Source organism: Mobula hypostoma, chromosome 11 (genome assembly GCF_963921235.1).
Source record: "Mobula hypostoma chromosome 11, sMobHyp1.1, whole genome shotgun sequence".
In the NCBI taxonomy this organism is placed as follows: Eukaryota; Metazoa; Chordata; class Chondrichthyes; order Myliobatiformes; family Myliobatidae; genus Mobula; species Mobula hypostoma.
In genome coordinates, this window is record NC_086107.1 from 46,846,385 (window position 1) to 46,862,816 (window position 16,432).

Sequence of the window (16,432 nt, forward strand, 5' to 3'; positions counted from 1 at the left end):
TGTTAAGTGTGAGAGGAGAAACATTTTCAAGGGACCTGAGGCAGAGAATGATACATAGTATATCAAATAAGCTGCCGGAGGAAGTGTTGGAGCAGATAAAATAATAACATCTAAAAGACATTTGAACAGGTACATAGCTATGTACGTACATCTATTGATGCTTCTGGACACATCTTCAGTGATGATCCTGGAATCATCGGGTGTTTCGGGTCTTTCAACATCATACAGCCTCCTCCAGGTGACCCAGCTGGGGCTGATCAGACCCCAGCTTGTGTCCAGATGGCTAGCTACTTATGACTCCATGTCTCCCCTCTTTTGAGCCACAGCCATCTTGAGGCCCTCTCTACCGCATCGGTGGTACTGTGGATGGCTCTCCTCTTCCTCTCTCCCTCGATTTCCAAAATGCTGAAGGCTCTAACTAAAGAATGGGCTACGAATCTCCTACAACCAACCTCCACTGGGAGACACCTCACTCTCCATCCAGCCTGCTGACAGCTGCTGACCAGTCCTGCGTACTTGGAGAGCTTCCTTTCAAAGTCCTCTTCCAAGATATCTTCCCATGGGACTGTCAGCTCCAGCAGCACCACTTGCTTAGTCAACTCAGACACTAGGACAATGTCTGGTCACGGGGTGGTGGCTGCGATGTGGTTGGGGAACTTCAGCTGCCCTTCGAGGTCCACCAACAGCTACCAGTCCCTTGCAGAGGTCAGAATGCCTGCAGATGTTCTTTTGGCAGGTATTGGCTGCTCCCCAGCTCTGACAGAGGCAATGGTCTGCTTGGAGGGTCGAGACCGCTTCGCCCACTCAACTCTTGCGCTGACGGCTTCAGCGATGGTCTTCAGGACCTGATCATACCTCCACCTGTACCGTCCCTCACCAAGTGCCCTTGCACAGCCGCTGAGGATGTGCTTCAGGGTTCCTCGCTTGGAGCACAGTGGGCACGCAGATGACTCTGCCTTGCCCCATGTGTGCAGGTTTGATGGGCTTGGAAGCACATCGTACACTGCCTGGATGAGAAATTGGATGCGGTGTGGTCCGGCTTTTAGATAGTGTTGCAGGGATATACATTCAATGTGGGCAGATGTGTCTAACTTCCGGCATCTTGGTCAGTGTTGATGAATTGAGACAAAGCCCTGTTCCTATGCTGTATGATTCCATGATTCTATGCCATGACAGCAGATATTTCATCTGGATGATATTCCATATCCACCCAACTGCAGTAGTTCAGGTGGAAAATGGTAATTTAGTATAAACATTTGAATTTGTAAGAATTAAGATAAGGACTTTGCAAGTGCAGTAATATATATTGACTCACATATGTCTTTATTTTTGAAATGCCTTTAAGGTTCTCATGTTATTTCTCGTAAATTCTTTTTTTCAGCAGATGTATGGCAGAAGGTTTCAGAAATAAAGTGCCCCACAAAAAGTCCTAAAATTGGTCAACCAGTAACTCTTTCTTGCGATGTTAAAGGATGTGCCCTCGAAGAGGCTCGTATCTTCTGGTACAGACATGCTTATCCTTTTGTGAAAAGGAGTTTGTTACAAACAAGCCATTTCAAAATGCTAGCGGTTTCACCACTGAGCTAACTTATACATCAAAAGCAAATGATAAATGTCACATCCAAGTTCAAATTGAATTTAAGTTGGAAGAACATATGAAACAGTATGACTTGATATTAATTTGAATTTATATAGTATTTTCTGGAGAAGTGAGCATGGAATCCTTTTTAATTGAAGACTGTACTTCAATTATAACTGAGAATAAAATAATTTACTGTCAACTTCATTGTTCTTTTGCAGTTTACCATCCAGTATCCATTCACCATTCTGATTGGTAAATTAGTCCAGTTTAGTTAACGTACTGTTTATTTAAGTCACAAAAGTTGCATAATTGTGAGGCAGACATTGATTTAGTTGTAGGTGTAAGGAGAAATTAATTGAGGATCCAGATGTGTCCCAAGAGCTCATGTACAGTAGGAGTTGTCTGATCTGACACATTAAGCCACTATGATGTAATTGTGTCGATCTGCTGGACAAATCCATGAATCATTTATTACAGTTAAGTTGAGCTCTTATGCCATTTGCACAAAAGTGTGACTACTATTAGTGCATTTACGGAACAATGCCTCTCTCCTCCCTTTGCCCCAGCTAATCAGGTAGATCAGATGCATTGATCAATTTTGTAAATTTTCTAGAAACACAACAAAATGCTAGAGGATCTCAGCAAGCTGGGCAGCACCTGTTGAGAGGAATGAAGGGGCAATGCACACAGGAATCAAAAACATACAGAGCACAGGTTTAACGTGAGAGGGGAAGAGTATCAAAGAGACCTGTGGGACAGTCTGATACTTGTACAATAAAAACATTTAAGTGTTTGGATGAGTACCTGGAATGGAAGGTTTTAAAGGAATATCATGGGCAAGAGGATTCTCGAAAAAAGATTTACAAGCTTCCAGTAATTGTCCCTCCTTCATTGTTTCCTGCCTCCCTCCCCCTTTAGAAATTCCCCAATCCCGTTTCCCTTTCTCACCTTATCCCCCTTACCTGCCCATCCCCACCCTCCGGTACTCCTCCCCCTTCCCTTTCTTCTATGGTCTTCTGTTCTCTCCTTTCTGATTTCCCCTTCTCCAGCCCTTTATCTCTTTCACCAACCAACTCCCCAGCTCTATACTTCACCCCTCCCCGACTCCGTTTCACCCATCTCCTACCACTTTGTACTTTTTCCTCCCCTCCCCCAGCCATCTTACTCGGATCTCTTTTTTTCCCCATTCTTGATGAAAGGTCTCAGCCAGAAACATCAGCTGTTTACTCTTTTCCATAGATACTGCCTGGCCTGCTTGCATCTTCAGCCCTTCATTATTACAAGGTTTTAACATTTTAGAACTAATGTTAAGGTCGTTGGAATTCAGCCAGCCCTTCATTATTACAAGGTTTTAACATTTTAGGTTGTAACAATCCCTGTCGTATGCAGAACCCCTTTTCTGTCTTTAAATGTTACTATTATAAACCAGAAAGGGGATTTCTGCAATCCAGCATTATCGCACCAGAAAGCTTGATTGCATCAAAGAATTGTGTACTGTTTACTGAGAGGTGTTTTCATTTTTAAAGCGCTTTAGCCATCAGTAATTAAATATTAGACTCTCTGTATGTGAACACATTTGAAGGTGATAGATAAATGTTCTATATTAACATAATTTTTAAGATTTACGTGTATATGTTATGTCAGTTTGGGCAGCAAAATTATTGAGCCTTGTTACACAAGTATATATGTAAAATGTCTAAACTTTCATGTGTTAGCCAAAGCTTAGAATCATATCAACTAAAGCTGTGGCCCCACTATAACTGAATAATCTATGCTTGTATGCAAGTCCTGAAGTTCTCTCATTTTTACAGAGAGAGAAAGGAAACTGCTGATAAATATGATGTAGTGGGATTTGGTAGGCCATCTGGTACTTGGAAATTTCAGTGAGAAAAGGATCAAATATACCATTCACTGAGAATTATATGCTGGTTAACAACTGGTAGTAAAATTGGATTCAGATATGGGAATAGGAAATGAGGGCTGCACCACGAGAATTGGAAGAGAAAATCTTGGATGAATTTCTGGTAGGGCAATAAAAGCATGAATGTACATTGTATGTCATTTTTTATTGTCTCTTAAAATATATTTTCATTAAATGTATTCGAATTCTAGAAATTATAATTTGTGTATATGAATGTGACTGCCTCCTAACAATTACATCTAGCATTTGTAAATGAATTATTGTTTGATATTAGCATTTGTCTCCAATTTGACAAACATATTCTGTTTACAAGGTCATTTCATAAGTAGGTAATAAAGACATGTTTTCAGTAAGATGGCAGTGCACTCGAGTGCAGAAGATCCACAAGGCCTTTTTTAAACTTTTTTTTTAATGATTGCAAGGCACTGCTGGACACAAGGAACTTCAGGCACTGCAAGTCTACCCCATCAGCAAGTTGCATGTTGGCAGAGGGGCTGGATTTGGTGTGATCATATTGCTGCCTGCTATAGAGAGGCATTGGAATCAGTGCATGAAGGCAGTGTGCAGTCTAACAGCCAGTGATTGTCTCAGTCATTTTTCTTATAATCGCAAGCCCCTGGTGGATATTGGTAGCATGTAATGCTACAAGTCTGATTCACTGCTTTATTGGCAGGACAGACACGGGGAGCTGTGCATCCTCAGTTGTAACATGCACTAGACCTCATGCTGTGCTGTTGCCTGTTGCAGCCGGTGGTAGTGTGCTGCTTCCAGTGCTGTGTATGACTGTTGGTACTGTGTTTTGCACCTTGGCCCCAGAGGAACACTCCCGTATCTCTTACCATAGCTTCACTCCTCTTGTATCTCAAAACTACTGCAGTCTGTCAAGTTAATCTGCCAATAATTGTACCACTCAATCTCTTCTGGCCTTCTCCCTATCATAGAACCTCCATTTTGTTTCCTTTACTCTTTCATCCTCTGCATTTTTTTTATTACCATTAACATTTTATAGTGTTGATGAAGAGTCATCAGCTTGAAACACTAACTCAGTTTCTCCTTCCATTCTACGCCAGCGAGCCACACAGGCCAGCGGCTTTCAATAAACAGGTAAGACACTGCAACATTCTACCCATCAAAAGCCACAACACTGATGCTCGGCCCAAAGGCTTGTATAACCCTCATGGGCGCCTCGCTATACTACACACAAAACATAATAATAATACCCAAAACTAACAATCAACCAGTTACTACCCAGTGAGAGTAGTCCACCAGCCTCCCAGTGCTCCAAAAACCATCTGGGGAGTAGTAGTTATGAAGCTGGACCCCTACTTTCCTGATCTTATTTACTGAATGCTGGATATGATCAGCCAGGTGAGTAATGTTCCCAGACTCATTGGGGATGTAGGTGCAGCATTTCTGACCAATCACAGCACAGCTGTCACCCATCACTGCAAATAGGTAGTCCAAGGCCATGGGATTTTGCAAGGCCACCAGCTGAACAGGCATCAGTTCAGCTGACACTTTGCTCAGTGCACCCTCTGTAGGTTTGAATGCTGAGGCTGTCCCATTGGTAGTGTCTCCATGAGAAAAGCCATGCGTATCAGTTGCCAGGACAGCCTGGTTGTACCATACAGGGGAAAGGCTATCAGACATCCCACCCTGCAAAAACTCATTTGAGGGAGATAGCACCACCATTCCCATATTCCCCCCCCCCACCCCGGGTCGACCTCCAGGGCGCATGTATATGGGACATTTGATTATGAAAGAGCACAACAATTTATTTGACACATATTGAAACTATATATATACACACACACACACACACACACACACACACACACACACACACACACATATATATATATATATATATATATATATATATATATATATATATATATATATATTATATTGCTGAACATTTTGTTGACAATCTCAATGCTAATGCAAATAGCTTTTCTATTTCTTTTGCAAACTTTCCTTGTACTGTGATGTGGCTCTGCTGAAAAGAACTGTGAAATACTTGAGCAGCCTTCCCTGCGATTACTCTCTGTAATACGTTGTGGTCCCTAAAAGAAATAAAAGCATAAGGTGTATCCTTATTATACTGTCTTATGTAATACTTTGTTTAGTGATTTTGTCTAATCTGTAATCTGTAAACTGGGTATATGCAGAAAATGTGAGATTAAAATACAGTATGTACTTATATATTATCATGGAGTCATTTTTTAATTCTATTACAACTTTCAGCACATCTACAGGGAGTTTGGCCTCACCACGTAGGACATCAATGGAGTAGCTCCTCAACAGCTAGCCAGCTAGTTTAAATAACGTTAGCTATGCTAATAAACGAATGGCACCTGTTAAACTCACCTCAACATGTCTTTTACAGTCATTTAACCCACCACGGGCAATAGAAAAGTCACTGTTGGAAACAGTGCAGCAAGCAACACTGTCATTATTTTTGACCCCTATTAGGCAGGGGTACACTTTAGTGTAGTCTGAGGTGAAGTGCATTTTATATTTTCATTTTTTGTAACACTTTGCCATGGCGGTGCAGGACACGAAACTGAACTGATGGAGAGACAGAGGTCAACAGTAAAGCCTGCCCACAGAGAAAACTGATAGGCCTACTTAGCACAAAGAGAGACCAATCAGCATGCTCGTTCTTGCTCCTGCTCCCGCTCTCCCTCTCCCTCTCATTTCCGGGATATTGTATATAATTTGCGGGCAGCAGGGAGCTGCTATTAATATACGGGAGACTCCCGGAACTTCCAGGAGAGGTGGGATGTCTGGACTATCATTCAGGACCTTTCTGCTCATTCAGGCTATTGAATTGGTGTATGTGCAGTACCATGTACCTCAGATAGCAGCAGCCATCCTATCCTGCGGGGTTAGGGGGGTATTAGCCATGGGCACCGCAATTCCAGTACCTACTGTTTAGCATCCAGGAAGTGCCTATCTTTGTGGCATCATTCGTTCTGGACACAGTCACCCAGAATACTGCTGGGTACAGGATACAGGACAGGCTGGATAGCTTTTCTAGTGAAGGCTTATGGGTAGACCTGAGGAAGAAGAAATATATGACCAAGTTAATGGGATTATATTGCAGGCCACCCAACAGTCTGGGATTCAGAGGAGCAAATTAGTAGAGAGATCACAGGCTACTGCAGGAAACATAAGTGTAACTCAGGTTAATTAAGCCCAAAGATGTAATGTCAGAAAACTGTGGAGGGATGAAGATGAGAATTACCGAATTTTTAAAAAGAGAACTTGAAAAAAGGGCAATGCGAGAACTAGGCGTTGCTAGCGAGGCTTGGACAAGTGACAGAAATGCAGCAAACTATAGAAAGTAACTAAAGATAAAAACTGTTAAATGTGGAATTAGTACTAAGTGTCTCTACCCTACATATGGGAAATCATCAGTATGAAACCCATGGAGGAGAGATGATATCGATAAAAGAGTTATAGAAGCTACGACTATAGCGAGGTGATATCGGTAGAGAGTAGTATCCACAGTGTAAACAGTAATTGGGTCTGTTAAATCATATGAAGAGATTTGGTCAGGTTTTTTGAGTGCAAGTATTGTGAATCGACATTCTGTGGATGGCCCACTATTTCATCCAATGAACCAAGAAACGAGATGGCAAACCACCCAAGATCGAAGAATCAGCACAGGAATGAAATGTTTCAAAACGTATGGGTATTTAAAACAGTTGGATGTATATGTTTATTTTTCATTCAAAGGATCTGAATTTGATTTTCTGGAAGAACTGATTACTTTTGCAAATACTTTGATAAGTGATTGAATGAGATTTACTTTGTTTAAAAGTTGTGATGTTGGAGATTTGTCATGAAAAGAGTTAAGTTGTAATTATAGAAAAAGTTTGATCTGGTCCTCATGTTGAGGTTCAAGATTTTGATGGTATCAGAAAGGATCTGACAAGTGTGGATTGGGATACGTTGTTTCCTGGCAAAGGTGTACTTGATAAGTTTGAGGCCTTCATAAGTGAATTTTGAGAATATAGAGTTTGTATGCTCCTGTCAGAATAAAAAGCATAGATATCAGATTTAGGGAACCTTGTTTTGAGAGATATTAAGGTTCTGGTTAAGAAAAAGGAGGTGCATAGCAGGTATAGGCAGGTCACAATAAATGAGGTAATTGAGTACAAGAAATGCAAGACAACACATAAGAAGGAAATCAAGAGGGCTATGAAAAGGCATGGTTGTTCTAGCAAATAAAGAGAAGGAGATTCCTGAGAACTTCTACAGAGGTTAAGAGCAAAAGGATAGCAATGGACAAAACTGGTCCTCTGGACGACTGGAGTTGTAATCTGTGTGTGGAGCCGGAAGAGATAGAGTAGATCTTAAATGGGTTTTATTGTATCTGAATTTTCTTGGAAGATGGACAGAGAGTCAGTAGAGGTGAAGAAAAGCGGTAGTTAGGTCATGGACCCTGTAAGGCAAATTAGGGTGGATAAATCCCCAAGGCCTGACAAGGTGTTCCCTCCGACCCTGTGGGAGACTAGCACCGAAACTGCAGGGGCCTTAACGGAGATATTGAAATCATCTTACCATGAGTTGGGTGGCGGAGGATTGTAGAAAAGCTAATGCTGTTGCATTGTTAGGACAGGCTCCAAGTATAACCCAGGAAATTATAGGCCAGTGTGCCTGACATCAGTAGTGGTAAAGTTATTTAAAGGGACTGGATATCTAAATATTTGGATAGACAGGGACTGATTAGGGATAGTCAACACGGCTTTGTGTGTGGTATGTTGTGCTTAACCAATTATAAGATTTGTCGAGGAAGTTACCAGGAAAGTTGATGAAGGCAAGTCAGTGGATATTGTCTACGGGGACTTCAGCAAGGCCTTTGACAAGTTCCCAAATGGGAGGTTGGGCAACAAGGTTCAGTCATTTGGCATTCAAGATAAGGTAGTAAGTAAGATTAGACATTAACTTCATGGGGGAAGCCAGAGGGTGGTAGTAGATGGTTGCCTCTGACTGGAAGCCCGTGACTAGTGGTGTGTTGCAGAGATCGGTGCTGGTCCCCCTGTCGTTTGACAGCTGTATAAATGATCTGGATAATAACATGGTAAGCTAGATCAGCAAATTTGTGGATGACGTCAAGATTGGGGAAGTGAGGAAGACTATCAAATTTTGCAGCAGGATTTGGCCCAGTTGGAAAAGTGGTTGAAAAATGGCAGAGGGAATTAAACGCAAACAAGAATCAGGATCAGAATCAGGTTTATTATCACCAGCATCTGTTGTGAAATTTGTTAATTTATCAGCAGCAGTTCAATGCAACATATAATATAGAAGAAGAAAAAAATAAAGAAAATACAGTATACATATATTGAATCAATTAAAAATCATGCAAAAAACAGAAATAATATATATTTAAAAAGTGGGGTAGTATTCAAGGGTTCAATGTCCATTTAGGCATTGGATGGCAGAGGGGAAGAAGCTGATCCTGAATCACTGAATGTGTGCCTTTAGGCTTCTGTACCTCCTACCTGATGGTAACAGAGAGAAAAAGGGCATGCCCTGGGTGCTGGGGGTCCTTAATAATGGATGCTGCCTTTCTGAGACACCGCTGTTCTGGGTACTTTGTAGGCTAGTACCCAAGATGGAGCCGACTAAATTTATAACCCTCTGCAGCTTCTTTCGGTCCTGTGCAGTAGCCCCCGCCCCCATACCAGACAGTGATGCAGCCTGTCAGAATGCTCTCCACAGTACATCTACAGTGTGAGGTACATCACTTTTGAAGGAGTAGCCAGGGTAGATTTTACACAGTCAGCAGTAGGGCACTGAGGAGTATTGTAGAACTGAGGAATCTGGGGAATACAGATCCTTAATAGATAGGATCATAAAGAAAGCTTTTGGCAAATTTACCTTCATAGATCAATGTATTTGAGTACAGAAGTTGGGATGTTATGTTGAAATTGTATGAGACACCAGATTTTGAGTATTCTGTATGGTATTAATTACCTGCCTACAGAAAAGATGTAAGTCAGATTGAAAGAGTGTAGAGAAAATTTACAAGGATGTTCCAGGACTTGAAACCTGAGTTATACAGAAAGATTGAATAGGCTGGAACTTTGCTCCCTAGAACGTAGAAGATTGAGGGGAGATTTGATAGAGGTATAGAAAATTATGAGAGGTGTAAATAACGTAAATGCAAGCATACCCTTTCCACCGAGGACAGGTGAGACTACAACTAGAGGTCATGTGTTAAGTGTGAAAGGTTAAATGTTTAAGGGGAACATGAGGGGGAACTTCTTCACAGAGAGGGTGGTAGGAGTGTGGAATGAGCTGCCAGCACAAGTCGTGGATGTGGGTTTGATTTCAACATCTAAAAGAAATTTGGACAGGTACATGGATGATGGGTATGGAGGGCTATAGTCCAGGGACAGTTCAATGGGACTCTGTAGATTAATGTTTTGACATAGATTCTTTGGCCCATCTAGTCAGTTTCTATGCTGTAGTGTCCTATGACTCTAATGAAACATACAATCCACATCACTCTATCTGGGACTTTCAATATTCTCCCCTCATTCATTTAAACCAGTGAGTATGGGTCTAGTGCCAACAAATGCTCCACATGCGTTAATCCTTTCGTTCACTTCCAGGATATTCTCATAAACCTCCTCTGGACTCTCCCCAGTGCAAACATATCTTTTCTTTCAGGGCCATTTAAATAAGGGGCACAGAACTGCTCACAGGGGTTAAACATTACTAGAATAGCATGCCGTTCGCCTGTTGGATGGTTTCTTGGTTTCCGGGAGAGGAAAGTGATTAGTTAGATTAGTTAAATTAGACTAGTTTTTTTTGTCTGGGCATTCCTGAGGGGTTCTTTTTGTCAATCATCTTGCTTTTCTTTCTGATTGAATCAGGTTTCGCCCTTTCTTCAGATTTAGTTTATGCCTGCGCATTAGTTTACTTTATAAGATATTTAAATTAAATTTTTATTATGGATCTTAATAAAATTAACATAATATCTTGGAATTTAAATGGTATAAACCAACCTATTAAGCGCAGAAAGATTTTTAAGAAATTGAAAACACTTCATGTGGATATTATTTTTGCGCAGGAGACTCATGCCGGCAGGCAGGATGAAAATCGTTTTTTTTTATTTTGGAAGGGAGCCTTATTTCATTCCCTTTCAGTAAATAAAATAAGAGGGGTATCTATTTTTATTAATTCTAAAATCCCTTTTGTTCATTTTAATACAGTTTCTGATTTAATTGGAAGATATTTAATTGTCACTGGTCTGTTATGTGGTTAAAAGGTGGCTTTGGTGTGTGTATATGCACCTAATATAGATAGTCCTGAATTTTTTAAGAAGCTATTTCCTGTGTTGCCGAATTTAAATGAATATAAGTTGATTATGGGAGGTGACTTTAACTGTTGGCTCAATCTGTTGATTGACATTTCGTCCACCAATCCGTCGCTTCCAAATAAAGCTGCGACTTCTGTTAATTCTTTTTTATTAGAATACGGTTTGGTGAATATTTGGAGATTTAAAAATCCTAAAGAAAAAGACATTTCTTTTTTTCACATGTATACCACAAACATTCAAGAATTGATTATATTTTGCTGGACACGTGATTGGTGCCCTCTGTTGCTGAGTGTGCGTATGATGTGATTGCGTTGTTGGATTATGCATCTATGAAACTAACTTTGAAGTTTTCTGATAATATTCAGGTACCTCAGTGGAGACTTAATGTTTCATTGTTGCAAGATTCAACCTTTGTAAATTTTATTAATGAGCAAATTTCCCTATTTTTTGAATTAAATACAACTGAGGGAATGTCAAAATTGGTTATTTAGGATTCGATGAAAGCTTTTCTTAGGGGACAGATAATTTCATACTCAGTAGGTTTAAGAAGAAAAACTAAGGCAGAACTTTTACTGTTTACTAATAGGATTAAAGAAATAGAAAAGGTTTATTCTGTAATGTCTAATGAAGATCGCTTTAAGGAAAAGGTGGAACTCCAAACACAGCATGATTTGCTTTCGACTTATCCCATTGAAGAGCAACTTCTTAAATCCAAACACCAATTTTATTTACATAGAGACAAGTCGGGCAAATTATTAGCTGGTCAGTTAAAAGCAAATATGGCTAGAAGACAGATCCCTAAAATACAAAGACCCGATAGAAATGAAACAGTAGATCCTTATGAAATTAATAAGATATTTATGGATTTCTACTCTAATCTTTATAAATGAGAATTTTCAGACAATATTACTTTTATGAATAGATTAATGCAAAAATTGAATATACCTAAAGTTTCTATTCAAGATATGAATACATTAGATGCACCTATTAAACAAGTGGAAATAGCAAGGACTATATCGTCTATCCAATCAGCTAAGGCTCCGGGACCGGATGAATGTACAGTGGAATTTTATATGACTTTCACCGATACACTTACACCTCATTTATGTCAAATTTTAGCCGCTTCTATATCCTCTGGGACTCTACTGAAAACTTCCTATGAGGCTTCAATCTCTTTAATTCCTAAAAAAGATGAAGATCTTGGCTAGTAGACTTGAGAGTATTTTCCCTACTGTTATTTCCAATGACCAAACTGGATTTATTAAAAATAGATATTCACATTTTAACATTCAAAGATCATTAAACATTATTCATTCTTCTCCATCTAAAGAACCTGAATGTGCTGTTTCTCTTGATGCAGAGAAAGCCTTTGATAGGGTGGAGTGGTCCTACTCATTTGAGGTTTTGGAAAGATTTAATCTTGGCCCGGGATTTATTTCCCGAATCAAATTGATCTATCATGCCCCTATGGCTGCGGTTATAACTAATAATCAAAAATCTCCCTATTTTAGATTATATAGAGGTACTCAGCAGGGATGTCCTCTTTGCCCTTTATTATTTAACTTGGCTTTAGAACCCCTTGCTATTGCTCTTAGAGATTCTAATACTGTCTAGGGTATTAAGAGAGGGGACAAAATACATAAGGTTTCATTATGTGCAGATGACCTGTTAGTTTATATTTCAGATCCTAAGAAATTTATTCCTTCTATGTTACCTGTATTTTCTGAATTCAGTAGTTTTTCTGGGTATAAATTAAATTTACATGAAAGTGAGTTATTTCCTATTAATAGTTACTCAGATCCAAATCATAAAGTACCTTTTAGTATTGCTAAAAATTACTTTACCTATCTTGGTATTAAAATTACTAAAAATTTTAAGGACCTGTATAAATATAATTTTTTTCCATTAATTGAATACACCAAACAAACGCTTTCTAAATGGTCGCCTATGACATTATCATTAATAGGTCGAATTAATGCTATTAAAATGATAGTTTTACCGAAATTCTTATATATATTTCAGGCAGTTCCTTTGTTCCTAAAACGTTCTTTGACAGAATAGATTTTATAATCTTATCTTATATTTGGAACAATAAAAATCCTAGATTGAGTAAACCCTCATTGCAGAAATTTAAAAAGGATGGTGGTATGGCTTTGCCAAATTTTAGAATGTATTACTGGGCAATTAATATTTGATATATTACTTTTCGGATTCACTACTCAGATATACATGAATGTCCTTCATGGTTGGATTTGGAGGAAAACTCGGTGAAGGGGTTCTCTTTGGCCTCTTTACTGGGAGCTCCTCTTCCTTTTTAGTTTTCTAAGATTAGTAGACAAGATTTTAATCCCATTATTAAACATACATTAAGAATTTGGTTTCAGTTTCATAGATTTTTTGAGTTAAATAATTTTATTCTTTCTAGTAATATCCATCTTAATTTTTTTTTTAAACCAACAATTTTGGATAAGGCCCTTTTAGTTTGGAAAACCAAGGGAATAATAACTTTTTCAGATTTGTTTTTAGGGGATTGTTTAATGTCTTTTTCTCAGTTAGTGGATAAATATGATTTATCCAATGTACACTTTTTTAGATATTTACAAATTAGGAATTTTTTACATGGTTTGTTGCCAAATTACCCTTCTGTTTATCCACCTAATTTGACAGATGCTCTCTTTCAGTTTAAACCATTTCAAAAATGGTTGATAGCTATAATCTATGAACAGTTATTGAAGTCACAAATTATATCTAATGATAAAATTAAACGTGCTTGGGAATCAGAATTTCAAGAGTCATTTTCAGATAATCAATGGAGTAATATTTTTCATTTGTTAGTAACTCATCTATTTGTGCCCATCATTCCTTGATACAGTTCAAGGTAGTGCATCAGACTCATATGTCAAAGGATAAACTAGCACGTATTTTTTCCAATATTAATCCTATTTGTGATAGATGTAATATTGAGGTGGCCACTTTAACTCGTATGTCTTGGTCTTCTATAAAGCTAGATAATTTTTGGAGAGATGTTTTTAAAACGCTATCAAAATTCTTTGATTTGGATTTACAACCTAATTTATTTACAGCAATTTTTGGGACTATCCCATTGGAAGCAGGAAATACTGTATTCCTGTTTACGCTCAACGTATGATAGCCTTTTCGACTTTATTGGCCAGGAGAGCCATTTTATTGAAGTGGAAGGATTCTAATCCACATACTGTCTTTTATTGGCTTTCCTCCATTATGTCCTGTTTAAGTTTAGAGAAAATAAGAAGTTGGACATTTGATACATCCTTTAATTTGAGCAAATATGGCAAACTTTTATATTTTCATTTGATTTGATTTATTACTCTTCCAATTACTTTATTTTTTTTCAAAGTTTTAGAGTCGATCAGAAAGTCTTCTTTTTTCTTGGTTGTATTCTCCAAATGGACTGCCCAGTCCTTTTTTTTAGTGCAGTGGGTATTTTTTCCCCTCATTTTAAATTTCAAGTTTTTTTCCTCTCTTTAGAAATTGCTAAGAGGAGAATCAGTTGTCATTTTTTTATTATATATTGCATATTTGCTTATTACTATGTATGATTATGATAGTATCTATTTCATCTTTTGTTTATATTGTTGTTGATATATATATTTGAGATAATCCTCCCCTTGTCTGTATATGTTTTCTTCAAATCAATAAAAAGATTAATAAAGAAGAAGAAAAAAACTGCTCACTAAACTCCAGATGCTGTCTGACCTGTTGTGTTTGTTATTGAGGGATAGTGCAGAGCACACCAGGATGTCAGTCTGTAGGAAACTCAACTGAACTTTATTGTTATCCAAGCTTGTACAGTATGTGAACTCCTCCCATGTGGAAATGGTATAGGAATAATACTATTAACTACCACTACATCTCCCTTTCCTGAAAATAAGAGAAAAACTATGTACTTTTTGCCTATAGAACTGCACTGAAATTATAGTCACTGATACTGAGTGATTCAGTTCATTTTACCCATAGCACGTAACTTATGCTCTTACACAAACATCGAAAAGAACTGCCAACATTATGACAATCTTTTGCTTTGTTTTTAACAATTTCTCTCTCTCTCTCTCTCTCTCTGTATTTCTCCCCTTTTCACCAATTCCCCTTTAAGAGCAGTCTCATTTTTTAAAAATGTTTTCAACATTAGAACTCACTAAAAAAAACACTAAATCTAATGGAGGTCGGGGTAGACTACCTGAATGCTCTGGCAAAGTGAGAGGATTATTCTGCCTCTTTGATCACTTGCCCTAAGCTATTAGGCGATGGTATATATCATTGTGGTGGGACAGATAAACAACCCGATCTAATATAGGTTCCTGGAAGTGTTGCAGCAGATGGAGATTCTTGAACAGGTGCGTCCGCCTCAGGTAAGTGGTCCTCGTCATGAGGGTCAGGCCACTCTATTTCTCTCTCTACAGATCATAAACATTGAACGCACACGAGTTGACGCCTGTTTTCACCTTGTGATGTTCTGATCGGAAACGGACCGTGGTGCATGCTACTGGATTGTTGTTCAAGGCCTGTATATAATTGGAGGAGATGGAGTTAGAGCATAAGCTGGCCACATAATCATGAGTGTACAGGGAATACAGTAGGGGGCTGTGGTGTGCGAGTGTTGAGGATGATCATGACAGAGGTGTTGCTGCTTATCCATACTACTTGTGGTCTGTTGGTCAGGAAGTTGAGGCTTCAGTTGTAAAGGAAGGTGTTGTGCCTCAGATCTTGGATTTTGGAGATTAGTGAGTTTGGATTTATAGTACAGAAGTAAGAGTTGTAATCAGTAAGTAATAGTCTAAAGTAGGTGTTTACCATTGAAATGTTCTAGTGATGAATGTAAGGCCAAAGAGATGGGTTCTGGCAGTGTAAGGCCAATTGAAGTGGGTCAAGCTTATCTGGGAGGCTGTAGTTAATGCATTGCATGCCATTACTGGCCTCAGAAAGCATTTCACAACTGTGGATCTCAGAGCCTCCGAGTTGTAAGGCTTGAGATCTGAAATTCTTTCCCTAAACATCTCCACCACTCTAACCTGTTTCAAGCCTCCTAAGTCTTGTTTATTTAATGTAATATTACTTTATGTGAAGCAGTGTCAACGTTTCTTTGTTAAGTATGCTGAATGTATGACATGAATGCAAGTCTCTGGTAAAATGCCCTTGAAGTAGCAAATCATTGTTGATGTACTACCAGCTCTAGCTACAACTCACTGGGGGCTCAAATGCATGGGAAGCAGGAGGGAAAGGTTTTCTTGCATTGCTCCCTTCAAGTATCTGGTAATCATTAAAATAAACTATGCTTGTGTTTTCTTTTAATAGATCATGCATTTTCCTTACAAGTTAATAATCCAATCAAGTTTACATCAATTATACTTAAAATACAACATTGTTGTTAATTCCAGACTTGAGTCATATTTTTAAGAAACATTTAAATTGCAAAAAAAATGTGAACACCCACTGGCAGATTGGAAGAACAAGAGACTGCAGATGCTGGAATGTGCAGCAACATACAGTCTGCTGGAGGAATTCGGCATGTTTGGCAGCATCGGTGGAAGGAAGGAAATTATCTGCGTTTCTG

At 38.8% G+C, this 16,432-nt stretch overlaps 1 protein-coding gene across 7 annotated transcripts in view; it reads left to right on the forward strand.

The window, feature by feature from the left end:
* LOC134353705 (uncharacterized) overlaps window positions 1-5,332 on the forward strand; it is a 66,880-nt gene extending 61,548 nt beyond the window's left edge. For 2 of the 7 annotated variants that reach the window (XM_063061984.1, XM_063061986.1), the window contains one exon: window positions 1,382-5,332. In XM_063061984.1, the coding sequence (XP_062918054.1) occupies window positions 1,382-1,587 (206 nt within the window). In that variant the 3' untranslated portion in view covers window positions 1,588-5,332. The remainder of the gene's footprint in view (window positions 1-1,381) is intronic. The other 5 variants (XM_063061988.1, XM_063061989.1, XM_063061987.1 and 2 more) reach the window with 3 other exon arrangements.
* The last annotated feature ends 11,100 nt before the right edge of the window (window positions 5,333-16,432 follow it).